This window comes from Zingiber officinale, chromosome 9A (genome assembly GCF_018446385.1).
Source record: "Zingiber officinale cultivar Zhangliang chromosome 9A, Zo_v1.1, whole genome shotgun sequence".
NCBI classification, from domain to species: Eukaryota; Viridiplantae; Streptophyta; class Magnoliopsida; order Zingiberales; family Zingiberaceae; genus Zingiber; species Zingiber officinale.
This window is the reverse complement of record NC_056002.1, coordinates 7,381,093-7,397,574: the sequence shown is the minus strand read 5'-3', so window position 1 is coordinate 7,397,574 and position 16,482 is coordinate 7,381,093. Positions and strand designations below refer to the sequence as shown.

The window sequence follows — 16,482 nt, the reverse complement described above, 5'->3', positions numbered from 1 at the left end:
TTTTTTTTTATCATACCGGTTAAGTAGAGTTAGCAGTTAAGTAACGGTCATCCTCAGAGAGTAGTAGTTGTAAGAAGAGTGGTCGTTACAGTTGGTATCAGAGCAGTTCCCATTCTCCAGCATCACACACATCAGCATCAGCCTTGCCGTCTTCCAAGTAAGAATACCTCTACTCTATTTATGTTTCTTGCTTTCATGTTTAGGAATAATTATAGCATGCTTATGTGTGATAGCCTCTAACATGTTTATAGTAGTTAGTTAAACGTGATTAGATTAGTTATGTACATCCTCTATGTCTTTAGAAATGGCACGAGGACGCCCACCAAGGTGCACCACCATCGAGCCCCAAGAAGAGGGTGTAGTTAGTGCCTCCTGCACCTTACAAAGATTAGTGGCTCGATTCTGACAAAGCAGCTAGAATGAACAGGAGATAGCCACCTTAAAGGCTAATCAAGAGAATACTCCCACACCACCCCTAACCCAACCTAGCGACCCCAAGATTTATAGAGGTTCCACCGATTCCACAACACCAGCTCCAAAGAATGAAGCAAAGAGAGAGGCTTACCGATCCAGTGGCAGAGAATCAAGCCCGAGAACTTCTCAGCAGCGAACCATGGGATGCTCAAGCCAGGTTCAAACTTGGAGAGCACGATGGAGCTTCTGGCCGGAACAGAGAAGGTGAAGTGTGCCTCCTTCCGCCGGAGACGACGATGTAGAGAGTCCTGCCCACGGTGACCAGATGACATGGGCCGACTTCGAGAAAGAATTCTTCGAGGAGTTCTTTCACATGTGGGTCACAAACGCTACGACGAATTCACTGAGTTTCGTCAGGGCAACCAATCGAGGAAGCCGTGAAGAAATTCAACAGACCGTCTATGTCCCGAATTAGTCAGCACAGTAAAAGAACGAGTTCGGTTGATGCTCAAAATGTTGAGGCCGGAAATAGCGATGAATGTGGCGGTGGCATCCATAGGCCACAAACCACGGAAGAACTAGTGAGTAGTGCCCGAATCACCGAGCACTACCACAAGCAGCAGAAGCAAACCTCCTCGATTCCAAAGGCCAAGGAAGTTCAGATACTGAAATCTCAAGGCCACTCTAATCGAAAGGGAACCCAGAACAAGTGCAAACCGTAGAATTACCCAAAGGAGGACCAAAGCAAGTTATCCCAAGTGTGCTACTTGTGGGAAATTCCACCAGGGGTTTGTCGCAAGGCACACGAGGATGCTTTGAATGTGGACAAGAGGGGCACATGGCCAGCAGTGCCCGAACAAGACCGGCCTTCCTCGCCACAGAGATCAAGTCAGCCAGCTCGGTTATATCGACGCATCCGCTCTAGAAGGTCCACTTATCGCCCAGGGCAGATTAGGCCCTCCAGCTATGGCGGATGCGAGGATCTACTCACTCACCGAGAGGACGAGCCAACGCCTCGGCTTGTCACTGGTCGATTAGTATTTTCAAGATAGTGCTACCTTGTTCATTTGACATCGGGTAACCCATTCTTATATAGCCAGGCATTCGCGAAAAGTTAGCAATACCCCAGGTACTCAGTAGTCGGTTTCTAACAACATTACCTTCGGAGAAGTTATGGCATCCACGCACCGGCTCGAGCAGTGCCAGTGATGCACTCTTTTGGTGATCTGATAGTGCTAGACATGACTGACTACGATGTCATATTTGGAATGAACTTCCTGATCAAATACGGTGCCTTCATAGAGTGCCGTAAACAGAAAGTCGTATTCCAACCTGAAGCAGAAGCACAGTTCGAGTACATCGGAGAATCCAAGAGAAAAAGGGCAGGTTAAGTCCTCGATAAGTAGGACCTTACCCCGATCACAGAGAGAATTGGGAAGGTAGCTTACAAGCTAGACTTACCTCAAGATATGTCAGCAATACACAATGTGTTTCATGTCTCCATGCTAAGAAGTGTATTCACGACCTTAGCCAAATGATTCAGCCTCAGACAGTGCAGATCCAAGAGGATCTTAGCTATAAGAGCAGACACAGATAGTGGACAGAGCAGACAAGAGACTAGGAAACAGAGAAGTGTCATTAGTAAAAGTCATCTGGTAGAACCAGAAGCACGAGGAAGTTACTAGGGGAGCGTGGAGACAGCATGAGACAGAAGTATATCCAAAATTATTCTAAGTTCGAGGATGAACTTTTTATGAGGGAGGGAGAATTGTAACGACCCAACTTTCCCTATTTCGAGTTCTAAAAGTCCTTATAAAAATCTAGAAATGCTTTAGAAAAATTCTAGAGATTTTTAGAAATTTTTAGAGTATTTTTACGAAATTTTTGGAGTTCGTTTGGTATTTTTACCAAGAGGAAGAAGTTTAAAAAAAAATAATAAAAAAATATATATGTTAAAGCCGGGTTTTGAACCCAAGACCTCGGACCCGAACCAGGTTCTAATCGGATGCAGCCAACCAGCTGAGCTACACGATTTTTGTTAACCTTATATGGAGCGAAATATATATAAGCAGTATTTAGGAATGTTTAAATAAATTGAAAATAAAAGTGCGCGGATGAGGAATCGAAGCTGCGACCTGGGATTTGGTTAAAACTGGGTTAACCAAGTGTGCTAGCAGTCATTTGTTATTATAGAAGGAGGAAAATTCTATTTAAGCAGTAGTTAGGAAACAGAGAATAATAGGAAATAAAATGGTTGCAGCTGGGATTCGAACCCGCGAGTCGCGCCCGAAGCAAAATGCAGCCAACCAACTGGGCCAGCGGGCTTTATTAATAAGAAGGGAAGCGAAAAATATATAAGCAATAGTAGTTAATAGAAATATTGAAGTTATAAGAAGAGAACTTAGGTTTTCCCCGTGACAAAATCTTCTCCTCTCCTCCTCTCGTGACGGCGCTTCTCCTCTCGGGCGAAAACAGAGACGAAGCTAGGGCTTCGTCTCTGGCGGCCGGCGAGCACCCTTCTCCGTGAGTTCTTCATACCTTTGTGATCCTCTCGTCGAGGAAGCATATATCCGAAGCCCTAGAAGCCTCCTTCTTCTCGGTTGTAAGTCCAAGAACAGCGAGGTGAGTTGCTACTCACCTGCAGTAGGATAGTTCCGGATTCGTATTCCTTCTTGTTTTTTTTGAATTTTCGGTGAAGATTGGGAATTCATGTTTTCTGCCATGTACCTCATTCCAGTTTGGTTAGATTAGGGAAAAAGAATGATGGGTTTAATTTGGATGATACTTGTCATGTTTCTTCTCTTGTTTTTGGTAGATAAGGACATTACCAGTGGATTAATCTATGAGGAACTTGTTATATCTTCTTTTAGGATTTTCTAGAAATTTACTGGTAGTCATCAGTAGATTAGGATTAAATGACAGATGATTATGTTTCCTCATGTTAGCTTTTAGGTTCACAGATAGCTATCTGGTAGGGCAAAATGGGATTAATCCGAGAATTAGTGATGTTGTTAAGGAATCAAAGGCTTCTAACGTTTTAGATGGAAAGGAATGAATTTGGATTGTTTCATTAAGTATTTGATTTGGGTATATTTGACTTCCCTACAGGCTTAAAAAAATGCTGAAAAAGGTAGCAGAGATTTGATTATAGTTCTATAATTAAAGAGGTATGTTTGAAGTTTTAATAGGCACGAAATTTCAAGAGGTATATGAACAGTTGGCTTCACATAAGGTGTGAAATAAGCTTTAGAGCAATTCTCACGACAAGAACAGCCACAAGGTGCATGAACAAGTTTATAGTGCAGTTTTAGTTTTAGTTTAAGCTTGTACGCAGAACTCCAATCATAGAGCAGATTTTGTAAGCTTATAGTGTAGTTTTATTAAGTATTAGTGTGCAGATTTGATTAAGGATTAGTGCGGATTTCATTGTGTTATTAGCTGGACATAAGCAGTTTCCTTTGCAGAATTTAAAGTGCAGATTCCATTGTGATGTTAGCTGGACATAAGCAGTTTCCTTTGCAGAATATTAAGTGCAGATTTAGTTTAGTTCTTTAGCAAATGCAGATTTCATTTATGCTATTAGTAGAGCACGAGCAGTATTTCTCATTGGCTATTGGAATGACATGAGCAGTCCTATTTTTATAGCATGCAGATTTTTATAAGTAAAGTATGTAGATTTTTGATAGGCTTAATATGCAGATTTTTGTTAAGCTTTGCATGCAGATTTAGGTTGAGCTTTGTATACAGATTTTCAGTACGCAGGGTGTGTTCTAGTGCACCCCAACTGCTTGATAAAATGCTTAGCTCAATATAATGCTACAGTAGGCATTTTAATAGCTCAGTTAATGCAGTAGAAGCATTTAAAATAACTTATTTAGTCTTGCTTCAGCTTATATGGGACTACGGTCCAATGGGTGGGCTCCCACAGTCGCCTCTAGGTTCAGATAACCTAGTTTTAGGTTCAGATAACCTAGTTAAAACAAGGTAAGAAAATTAATTATGAAATCAGTATTTTATTTTCAGCAGTGGCACTGTACTGGATTAGATATCCATTGGGTTGGGCTCCCACAGTCGTCCCTAGGTTTAGATAACCCTACTAGACTCGGAACTTGCAATCCCGGGTTTAGTTAGGGATGCGCGCACAGCAAGTACAGTTGCCGGGCCCATCAGCAACATGATTATTATTTTAATCTATTATGTAAATAGTTTTCAAAACTTCACAAATTAGTTATGTGAATACAAGTTAGACTCAGTTCAGCATTAATTAGTTTAGCTTAGATATCAATTCATTTTCTTTTTGATACACATGATAGTTCTATGATTAGCTATACATGTTTAGTATTTCAGTTAGTATGATTCCTTTATTGGTTTATGAGCATGATTAGCTATACATGTTTAGTATTTCAGTTAGTTAGATTTCTTTGCTATTTATGAGCATGATTATCTTTACATGTTAGCTTTTCAGTTAGTTTCTTTGCTATTTATGAGCATGAGTAGCTTTACATGTTAGCATTCAGTTTTAGCATGTTTTTATTTATATACATGCATATCGAGTTTTTGTGAGTAGGATAGCGCTCACTAAGCTTTTAGCTTATAGATACTACTTTTTCCTCCTACTGCAGATAAAGGAAAAGCTAAAGTATAAGGAAGAAGGCGACAAGGAGATGCTGTGACGGTGTGTGATGTGTGGACTATGGAGATCCTTTGGACTTAGCTAAAGAACTCACTTAGTTTAAGAATTTGTTTAGTTAAATTTCTTATTAAGTTGATAAGAAAATTTTGTAGTAAGAAGTTATGTTTCCGCTTTTCATTATTTACATGATTTGATTTATTAAACTGCGTGGTTGTGAAAATATATGTTCCAGCCGCCTGTGGCTGAGTATACTCTGTATGTATTTACGGATATGGTCACCGGTACAGGGGAGATTCTGCCGGAATTTTTCGGTAGGGTTTCCATATGATTTTTTTTTTTATCATACCGATTAAGTAGAGTTAGCAGTTAAGTAACGGTCATCCTAAGAGAGTAGTAGTTGTAAGAAGGGTGGTCGTTACAACCAGCAAACAAGCAGACCAAGTTTCCTCCCTGTCCCAAATGTGGGAGAACACATCCAGGAGCCTGTCTTTTGGGTAATACTGGATGTTACTCCTGTGGTCAGGAGGGACACATGGCTAAAGAGTGTCCTAACAAATTCAAAGCACCTCAGCCACAGCCATTGCAATATGGAGGCCAGCCTGCACAGTTGCACCACATGGAAGCAGCATTGGAGGGACCCTATATGTAACGACCACCCTTCTTACTACTACTACTCTCTAAGGATGACCGTTACTTAACTACTAACTCTACTTAACCGGTATGATTAAAAATCACATGGAAACCCTACCGAAAAATTCCGGCAGAATCTCCCCTATATAACATAATATACACAGTCACAGTCGGCTGGAACATATATCAAACACACAAAAGGAATAACATCACCACGCAGTTTAATGAAATCAAATCATGCAAGTAATGAATACGGAAGCAAAATAAAAACATACAATTAACTAACAGCGGAAGACTAAATGACTCATCTAATACATTCTTAATGAATGACAATCTTAATAAATTCTTAAACTAAGTCCCAAGGCTTCCATAGTCCTGGCATCACACACCATCCGCGCCACCTTGTCGCCTTCCTTGCTAAATCTTTTCTTTTCCTTTATCTGCAGTAAGAGGAAGTGTAGTCTATAAGCAAAATTTGCTTAGTAAGCGCTATCTAACTCACAAAATCATGAATGTGCATGTATACAAAAAGAACTGGAAACTATATGCTCTAAAAAGAAATAAAGCATAAACATAACTGCTCATGTCAAACTAATAGCAAAGAAAAGCTAAGGAATCTACTCATGTAATTCTAATAGTTAATCATGCTGCTCATCTAATAGGTAAACATGAAAACTACTCATCTACTAGATAAACATGGTAGAATAAGGAACTAAACTTACTGATTTTTAGAACCATATGAAACTTATTTCATTTGTTCTAACTTAATCTTTAATACTTTATGTTTATGTAAAACTCGTTTTACTTGTTCAAAAACTTATACTTATAATACTTCAAAATAATAATCAACTTCTTCTTGGGCCCAGGCGTAGTACCATCTTATGCGCGTTCCCTAATAGGTTGGGGTAGCGAGCCACCAATCCTAAAAGAGCAGACCTCGGTCTACCAGGGCCAAGACCTCGGAATTGACACCTGGATTTGTTTAACGACAACCTCGGAAGTCGGGTACTAGCCTCTTCTTAAAAGTAAAATACTTATAATCTTAATTATTTTTTCTTTAAATGCCTCGGCATTTTAATAGGCACTTTGTGCGCCAAAATCCCTAAAGTCTTGACTTTGGGATCTACTTAAGGCCTCGGCCTTTTCTTTCTTTTCTTTATCTTTCTTATACTTTTCTTTATCTTTCTTATACTTCTCTTAAACTCAAAATACTAATAGGGAACTCAAAATTTGTAATTGAAATGCTTAATGAAAAATCTACACTGCAATGCTTAATTAAAATCTGCATTATAAGCTTACATAAAAATCTGCAGTTATAAGCTTAATTAAAATCTGCACTATAGGCTTAATTAAAATCTGCACTATAAGCTTAAATAAAAATCTGCACTATAAGCTTAATTAAAATCTGCACTATAGGCTTAATTAAAATCTGCACTATAAGCCTAAATAAAAATCTGCACTATGAGCTTAATTAAAATCTGCACTGTAGGCTTAATTAAAATATGCACTATAAGCCTAAATCAAAATCTGCACTATGAGCTTAATTAAAATCTGCACTATAAGCCTACATAAAAATCTGCACTATAAGCTTAATTAAAATCTGCACTATATGCTTAATTAAAAATCTGCACTATAAGCGCTTCTCATGCTTCGAATTCAAGAAGAACAAAGGTCCGAAACTACTCCTACTGCAGGTGAGAAGCACTTACCTTGATTCTTGGACTCACAACCGAACAAAAAGGGCATCTAGGACCTTGGCCGGCCGTCGGAGATGATACTCTAACTCCCTTTCATTTTCTGCCCGAGCTCCGCCATCGTACGCAGAAGAGAAGGAGAGAATGGTTTAAGTCACGGGAAAACAGAGCATCAACTTATCCCTTTTTATAACTTAATATTTCTGTTAACTCCTTAAATAAATTTGCTACTTTTTCTAAACAAACAAATCCAATATCAACTTATCCCTTTTATAATCCAATATTCTGTTAATTATCTTAAATAAATTTGCTACTTTTTCTAAACAAACAAATCCAACATCAACTTATACCTTTTATAATATTCTGTTAACTATCTTAAATAAATTCGCTACCTTTTCTAAACAAACAAATCTAGGATCAACTTATCCCTTTTATAATCCAATATTCTGTTAACTATCTTAAATAAATTCGCTACCTTTTCTAAATAGAAAAAATATGTTTGCACACCTGGTCAGCCGGGTTTTGACCGAGTCAAAGGTCATGGGTTCAATTCTCGGCTTGAATATTTTTTTGTCGAAACTTCCTTCGTTTTGTAAAAATACCAAACGACCTCCAAAAATTACATAAAAATACTCTAAAAATTTCTAAAAATCCCTAGAATATTTCTATAGCATTTTTAAATATTTTTAAATTACTTTTAGGACTCTAATTGAGGAAATTTGGGGCGTTACACTATATCTGTCAAGGAAGGTTAGAAGCCCGACCAGTTCCAGCCTTTGATGGTGCCAGAGTATTCTCCCTCACCAAAGAAGAAGCTGCCAGTGCCTCCACGGTCGTAACAGGTCAAGTAGTTATTTTCCAGCACATAGCTACTGTACTATTTGACACTGGGGCGACCCATTCTTTTGTATCGATACCTTTTGCCAGTAGTTTACAGGTGCCTACAGAGAGTACGAACTCCAAGTTCCTGACGACCCTACCTTCTGGGGAAGTCATGGAATCCAATCAGTGGCTCCGAGCCGTACTGGTCAGAATTGCAGACCGAGAGCTATATGTGAATCTGATAGTTCTCGCTATGCAGGATTTCGATATCATTTTTGGTATGGATTTCCTCAGCAAGTACGATGCTTCGGTGGACTGCCGCAAAAGGAAGGTGATTTTTCGTCTAGAAGGTGAACCAACTTTTGAGTTCACAGGAGTGCCAAGGAAGAAGACCCAGAAACTTCTCTCATCTCTAGCAGCTCACCAGATGTTAGCTAAAGGGTGTGCAGGTTTTCTTACATACATAGTAAAGGCAGAAGAGCAGAAGGTGTTAGGACCGAAAAGTAGCTAGAGGGGGGGGGGGGGGGGAATAGCTCTTCGCGTGCTCGTTGCTCGGCGTTGCTTGTTTCTTCAAAGTGATGCGCAGCGGAATACAAAGAAACAAACTACAACAATGCTAACAATAGGATTTTACTTGGTATCCACCTCACAAGAGGTGACTAGTCCAAGGATCCACGCACACACACACACCTCCACTAATAAACACTCCTTTTCGGTAACTAATGAAGGCGGAGAAGCCCTACAAGACTCTCAATACAAGTAGAAGAAAGGGTAGTAAAGAATAAGCAAAAGCTTACAAGAGATGCAGTAAAAACCCTAGCTTCTTCTTCTTCTCGTTGCAACTCACCTCTTGACTTGGATGAACCTCCAAGAACCTTCAAGAACTGGCGGTGAAGAGCTTAGAGAGTGCTGGGGAGGAGCTGTTATCAATCTGGAATGAATCGGTGAAGAGATGCCGAAGGAAATGAACGCCTGCGGCTTAAATCGACGCTAACGGTCGAATCCCGATCGATTGGAATGCTCCCAATCGATCGGGGAGGCTTTGGATAGATCCACGGATCGATCCAGAGCGCCTCTGTGCTCTGAAAAAACTTCTAGATCGATCCACAGATCGATCCAGCGCTTATCGCGCGAAGCAGCAGCGTCCCAATCGATCCACTGGTCGATTGGGACCTCTAGATCGATCCACCGATCGATCCAGAGGGGTTCTGTTCGTGGGGACTCACCGGATCGATCGGTGGATCGATCCAGATCTTCTGGATCGATCCACTGATCGATCCAGATCTGCTGGATCGATCCACGGATCAATCCAAACCTGCTGGATCAATCCACGGATCAATCCAAACCTGCTGGATCAATCGACTGATCAATCCAGATCTTGGTTTTTGCTCAAAACCAAGCCCAAAGCCCCCTAAACCAACATCTAGTCAACCATGACTTGTTGGTACATAAGACCTAGCATCCGGTCACCCTTGACCAGCCAGGACTCTCTCACCAAGTGTCTGGTCAATCCCTTTGACCCACTTGGTCTTTTCTCTTCTTGCCAAGTATCCGGTCAGTCCCTCTGACCTACTTGGACTTTTCTTTCTCGTGCCAAGTATCCGGTCAATCCCTTTGACCTACTTGGACTCTCACCGATGTCCGGTCAACCTTGACCCATCCGGATTTCTCTTGCCCGGCTTCACTCACGGGACTTTCTCAATTGCCTAGCTTCACTCACTAGGTCTTTCACCTGGCTTCACTCACCAGGATTTTCCTCTTGCCTAGCTTCACTCACTAGGACTTCCCAATTGCCTAGTTTCACTCACTAGGTCTTTCACCTGGCTTCACTCACCAGGATTTTCCTCTTGCCTAGCTTCACTCACTAGGACTTCCCAATTGCCTAGCTTCACTCACTAGGTCTTTCACCTGGCTTCACTCACCAAGATTTTCCTCCTGCCTAGCTTCACTCACTAGGACTTCTCAGTCAAGTATCCGGTCATCCTTGACCTACTTGACTCTTCTTCAATCAACCTTGCATTGTCAAACATCGAAACCCAAACCAAGACTCAAGCTTGGTCAACCAGGTCAACCTTGACCTGAGGGATGTTGCACCAACAATCTCCCCCTTTTTGATGTTTGACAATACCAACACTATCACTTACAATACCACATGTAAGTTAGGCTAATCCCATAGCCTAAACCTTCTTCATGCCACTAGGTAATGAATACATAAGTTAAGCCCTTCATTCTCCCCCTAAGAGGGCAAACTCCCTCTAGGTGATAGAAGCCTAACTTGCTCTCTTTCATTCTCCCCCTATTGGCACACATCAAACCATGCCCCATTTTTGGGCACACATTAACAAATTCACTTGTTGAAAACTCTCCCCCTGAAGAGTTGATCATCGTTGTTCACAACTTCACTCGTTGTGATCAACACGATAATGAAGGTCCCATACCCTTCATTATCCTTAACCCTACATTCTCCCCCAATGTAGGCAAATGCCCATCCTTGAGCATTATCCACTTGAAGTCACTTGAACAATGAGGATATCCATTCCCCATTAAAGTTCAAACGCTCAACCTTGAGCATGTTCTTAACGGAAGGTTAACCACCTTCCAAGGTTCATGAAAAACAATAATTTTCATGTCTTTAAAGAGTCCCTCCCCCTAAAGACATAGTGGTAACTTCTGTCATTGCACCAACAATGACTTGGAATTCCTAAAACTTTAGGAAACCCAATTTTAGAAGTTTTGAGGTTCAAATATTCAAAATTTGAAACAACCTCAACCTAAACTTCAACTTAGCCTTCCTTAACCAATCCATCCTTGTTTTCCACACGAAAACACCCTTTTTATGTATACAAATGTATTTTCAGGGGTTTGGAATGGTTACCTAGACTAAAATAGGTTCAAAATGCTGAAAATAAGATTTCCCAGCCAAAATCAGCATCTTCAATCGATTGGAGTTGGGTTCCAATCGATTGAACCCTTCTGAATCGATCCACTGATCGATTCAGTATTCTTGGATCGATCGGCTGATGCTCGCGAGAAATGCCTTCTCAATCGATCGGCTGATCGATTGAGGCACTCCAATCGATCCACTGATCGATTGAAGGCCTGAAATTGCTGAAATTCAATTTCAGCCAATTTCAGAAACCCCTAGAAAATTCTACAAAATTCTAAAAATCGTAAAAATTTGTGTAGACATTATTTAGGGTATAATTTATCATGGAAAAATAGTTTTCTATGAAAATACATCATATTTTCAAAGATTGACACAAACTTGAGAACTTGCAAAAACTTAAGTGTTTTCTTCAAGTTTGTGTCTAACTATTCAATGGTGATTACTATCAAAAGATAGCCTTCACCAAGGTTTTCCAAAATCATTTTTAAAAATATTTTCAAAACCAATATCCCACCATGTTCCTTGGGCTTAATGCACATGACTTGTACACACTACAAGAAAAAAGCTAAACAACAACGCTTTTTTGGCGTTGTCGTATGTACTTAAAAAGTGATGTTGTAGATGGTGTTGTAGAAAGTCATATCAAAGACAACGCTTTAAAAGCGTTGTGGTTGGTCACAAAGACAACGCTTTTTAAGCGTTGTCTTTTCGTTCTTAAAAAGCGTTGTTATAGATGCTGTTGTAAAAATGCACATATCAAAGACAACGCTTTAAAAGCGTTGTGGTTGGTCTCAAAGACATTGTTTTTTAAGCGTTGTCTTTTATTACTTAAAAACGTTGTATTTTTAAATTTATAAAAAATAGTGTTTTTCTTAATTAAATAGCAAAAATTATAAAAAATACTCAAAATTTACATATAATTGAATATCCACAACCACAATCATTTTTATAATAAGACTATTTAACAAATAAATAAAACTTTATATTATACAAACAAAATGTATACATATTGATCCACAAATTAAATTTGTATCATACAAGTTATCCTTAACTTCATGACAATAATTTTTCAAACACACAAGTTTTACAAAACCTCATCATTGACTAACCGCTGTTTTAAAATTCACTCGTGAAATCGCTAAACCTAGAACAAGATCCAATAGTAGACTAGTAGTGGCAGAAGGAAGAATGAAGTTAAAACTGTCAATTTGGTAATGGATCTTTTCCGTCCGCAATGTGCTATAAGCCAACCCATTTCACCCATGTGAACATACGTCCGATTCTGAAAGGCAAGCCGTAGTCTTTGGTAATGGCTGGTTCCCTTTTTGCTGCCTCTGGTTCAGACCAAACATATACTCCACGTTCTTGACGGCTCCCAGGAACAGTGTTGTCAAGAATAAATGCAACAATAAATGCAATCACCATGTGAAATGAAAACAAAGTATTCAGAACATAGTTCACCTGAAATTGTCACACATATCAGTAATCAGATCTATTCTAACTTCAAACTCCAGAAAGATCCTATGAACTAGATTATCTATCACTGATTTGTCAAAGGGAATATATTCAAGAGTATAATTATGTGGGCATCATACCCCACGTAACTTCTAAGTGCTAACTTGATATTTCAAGTCTAAACACTAATATAAGGTCACATGGGTAATAATCAGCACAAACATTGTAGGAGAAGAAGAAGACATACCCCTCGAGAACTTGTATGAATAGGTCCATGAGATGCAACAGCATATGGTTGGAAGTAACTTGGAACAGATGAATTTGAAGATGGAATAAGTCCATATTGCTGGAAGTAGGCAGGTACTGATAATGAGAGAAACAATGAGAGGCCAATTATGATATTATTCCTGGAGCTTCCAGTCTCGCTGTATCGCAGGTTTGACAAGCCCAGAGCAGCAATCATGGCCCACATTACAATATATGTTAAACAAAAGTACACATACCTTAACTACTTCCCACTTAACATTTTTCCTACCTTTCCTTCCCTTGGTTGAATTAAACAATTTTAAGGCCCTTCATACGTTAAGAATATTTGTTAAATAAGATTTTTATTATAATAAATATTTACTAAAAGAAATCTGAACTCACATTTCTATTACGTATTTTGAATCATCATCGCGAATGCGGCAACTTAGGGAATCCAGCAGGTAAATAGCATCCTTGTAAGGTTCAATAACACTAAGATTCCAATGGAAACTAGGCAAATACATAGGATTAGATCATAAAATTGAATAAATTATCGAAAGGAAGCAATTGAAAGTGATGTTTTACTTCTTGCTTACCCGACATTACATGGCACTAACACTAGTTGATCTGTTGATGCACTTGTCAGCTTATCTGCTAAAAGAGTTGCCCTTTGATTCAGGGTTTCAAGCTTAACTGATTTGTCTTGTGCCGTTTTTGCCAGATATGGGAGTTTGTGAGGATTCATAAATCTGAATTTCTTTGTCTTGGTATCTTTCACCATCTTTTTATACAGACACCTATCATTGCAAAGAAAAAAATATTTAGATACTAAATAATAAAATTTAGATACAAAACACTCATAATAAGTTGGAAAAAATAATGATCACTCATAACACTAAGTTATGGTTGATGATAGTAACATCCATACATGAGAACTTACTATGAACAGTCTTGCATATTAAACATACCAGAAATGTATACATGCAAATTCTTTTATTTCTTGAGGACAAGCACATTTAAGATACTTAAAAATATACAAGAAAAAAGATATGAGCAAAGTACTTCCTGTCTAGAAGAACAAATGGCAGAAGGCAAACATTAAGGGCCGGTTGAAAATGAATGAGCTATATTTATGTAAAGTGTACCACATCAATTGATATTAGTAAACCTCTCAATAGAAATGATGAACTATTAACTTAATGAGAATAACATGGTATGAGAAAATTACTAGAAGTTGAATTTTTCAAGAGTAAACTTGTTCACACAACAATATTAGTAAACTTCTTGTAGTTCAAATTAGGATTTTCTGTCTTGCTAGATATTAGAATTTCCCAAGAAACATAAAGCAATGCAGTAATTTCCCAGATAAGTAAAGCAATGCAGTTGCAACCGAGAAAATAATATTTAGATAATAAATAATAAAATTTAGATACAAAACAATCATGTGGATTAAAAAATAATGATCACTCATAATAAGTTGGTGAAATTGTAACAATAAACCATAATAAGTTGCTAAAATTGGGAAGCAAACATGTGATGAAAAAGTTGCTGAAATTGCTTAAATAAACTTACTTACCATATGTAGGCAACGATCAAATTTCCTGAAATTGACTCCAAATGATACAAAGAATTGATGTCCTCAAGGTCAAGAAAAAGTTCACAATCTTCATCAAACACTTCATTATCTAAGCACATTGATATACATTTTCCTCCATCTAGAGCATGCTTACTGTAACAATATAACATATGTAATGCTCTTGGGACACTTGTTGACAAAGTAGGTTTTGATTTTTTTTCGTTCAAACTTCTTCCTTCTAGGCTTCTAATAATTTCAAATATAAACAAGTTAGATAGCTAGGTTGAATAATAATAAAGTGGCAATATAATTAGAAATATAATAATAAAGTGACAATATAATTAGAAATATAATATCTCATATACCTCATCTTGCTTCACAATCTGCTGTTCAGGCCAAGCCACAACAGTTCCTATGGCATCACCAATTACTTCACATTCACTTGGAATTGGATATGGCAAAGGAGCGGATTTGTCCACTGCTTGATCAATGGAGACTCGAATGCAATTCTTGGGAAATGGAATACCATGAAGCATTTTTTCCATGCCATTCAAACAAACAATTGTACCATATGCAGCAATATTTGAGCAAGATTCCAATGTCAATGCAACTGATTGACCCTAAAATATTAAAAAAAAAACATGTTGATTATATTTAGTTTATAATGCTATAATAATAATGAATATCACTATAACTTGTATTTTACCTGTAAAACTTCGTCTTTACCCACAATCTGTACGTCATCTTCTTCAATATTCTTCTGATGAAACTTCACCGAGCAACTGCCTTTGTCATCAATTGAATTGTCCCATGCACCCCTTTTATGCATTAATGCTTCAAGTTTTTGGATGCGTACATCTTGTTCTAAAATTTGCATCTTCGCCTCCTTCAGCTCCCTTTTATGCTCAGCGATTATATCTAGGGTAACATCATATTTCTTCCTTGTTCTACCAACATTGAAATAGATTGTTGGGTTGATATGACCTCCGATACCCCGGACACGCCCAGAATATTCCTGAGTTTCAAGTGCCTTGGTAAGAATATCCTCTTTTGCTCCTTCGCATTGCAGCTTACCCTCCCTCTTTTGCTGTATATATTCATCCTGTAATGCAACATTAAAAAGAATTATCAGTACTTTACCAAGGATAATTACCAAGGATATGCAATATTGGTTTAAAAAATACTGATGTCCAGGCCGGTTCTTCCCGTGATAGCTCAAGTCAAGTGCTTAGTAAGTCATATTGAACAAATATGAAGTTGACTTTGAAATATTTTTTCCTTTTTTGGCATTCAATCATATATTTACTTCTGCACAGTTCTAAAAAAGGCACATATTTGATTGAGCAATTGACTACAAGTTTAATAAAATGACAAAATTTTAATAAATTTTCACTACACAAACCCATAAAGAGAGGACCACCACATAATTGAAGCTAATTGTCTGGAGTTGCAGGAAAGAATAATCAAAAGTAAAGTTGTTCCCAACCTCTCAAGTTCCGATTCATGAATCTTATGCTTTAATTCAAACTAAAACAGCACAAAGAGAATGCTCAAGGAGACAAGGAGCTTTATTTGTCACCAATCAAGTGGGAAAACATAATAGAAGCTTCAGAGCAGTGGTCTGGGGAACAACTTTACTGGCCCTTGGGTTACTGAAGCTTACAAATTGCTTACTGCCAAGAACATTTCAAACCTGGTTGATTTATCTGCATCTGTTCTATAGAAACTCTAGCTATCACCTCTAAGTTCTCAATGCATTCACCATTAATTGATTGCAGCAAAAGGAAACCACTGCATGTAATAGACTTTTCGACTTGATCTCTTCTCCAAGTAAGAACATTTCAAACCTAGATACCTAGTAAATCCACATCTGTTCTATATAAACCCGTCACCTCTAAGCTCTCAATGCATTCATTCACCATTTACTTCCTCAATACATGCTCTAGTACTGAGAATTCAAGCTATGCAAGGAATGGCTGTTAAACTCCTCATTGCACTGCTTGCCTTGGCTTCCTCACGCAAAGGGTATGCATGCATGCAACTTTACTCTCGAAAACTAGAAGATATATTGAAGTCATTATCAGAAGAACATGAAAATTTACTTACAATCTTGTGTACTGTGTCC

General features: G+C 38.4%; 1 protein-coding gene across 1 annotated transcript; it reads right to left on the bottom strand.

The window, feature by feature from the left end:
* Positions 1 to 12,177: 12,177 nt before the first annotated feature.
* On the bottom strand, positions 12,178 to 13,027 carry LOC122021841 (nucleobase-ascorbate transporter 12-like). The gene is made up of 2 exons (XM_042580010.1): positions 12,783 to 13,027; positions 12,178 to 12,541 (listed from the first exon to the last, which is right to left on the bottom strand). Exons 1-2 carry the CDS (start codon positions 13,005 to 13,007, stop codon positions 12,320 to 12,322), a joined length of 447 nt encoding a protein of 148 aa, XP_042435944.1. The 5' UTR covers positions 13,008 to 13,027; the 3' UTR covers positions 12,178 to 12,319.
* Between the last annotated feature and the right edge of the window lie 3,455 nt (positions 13,028 to 16,482).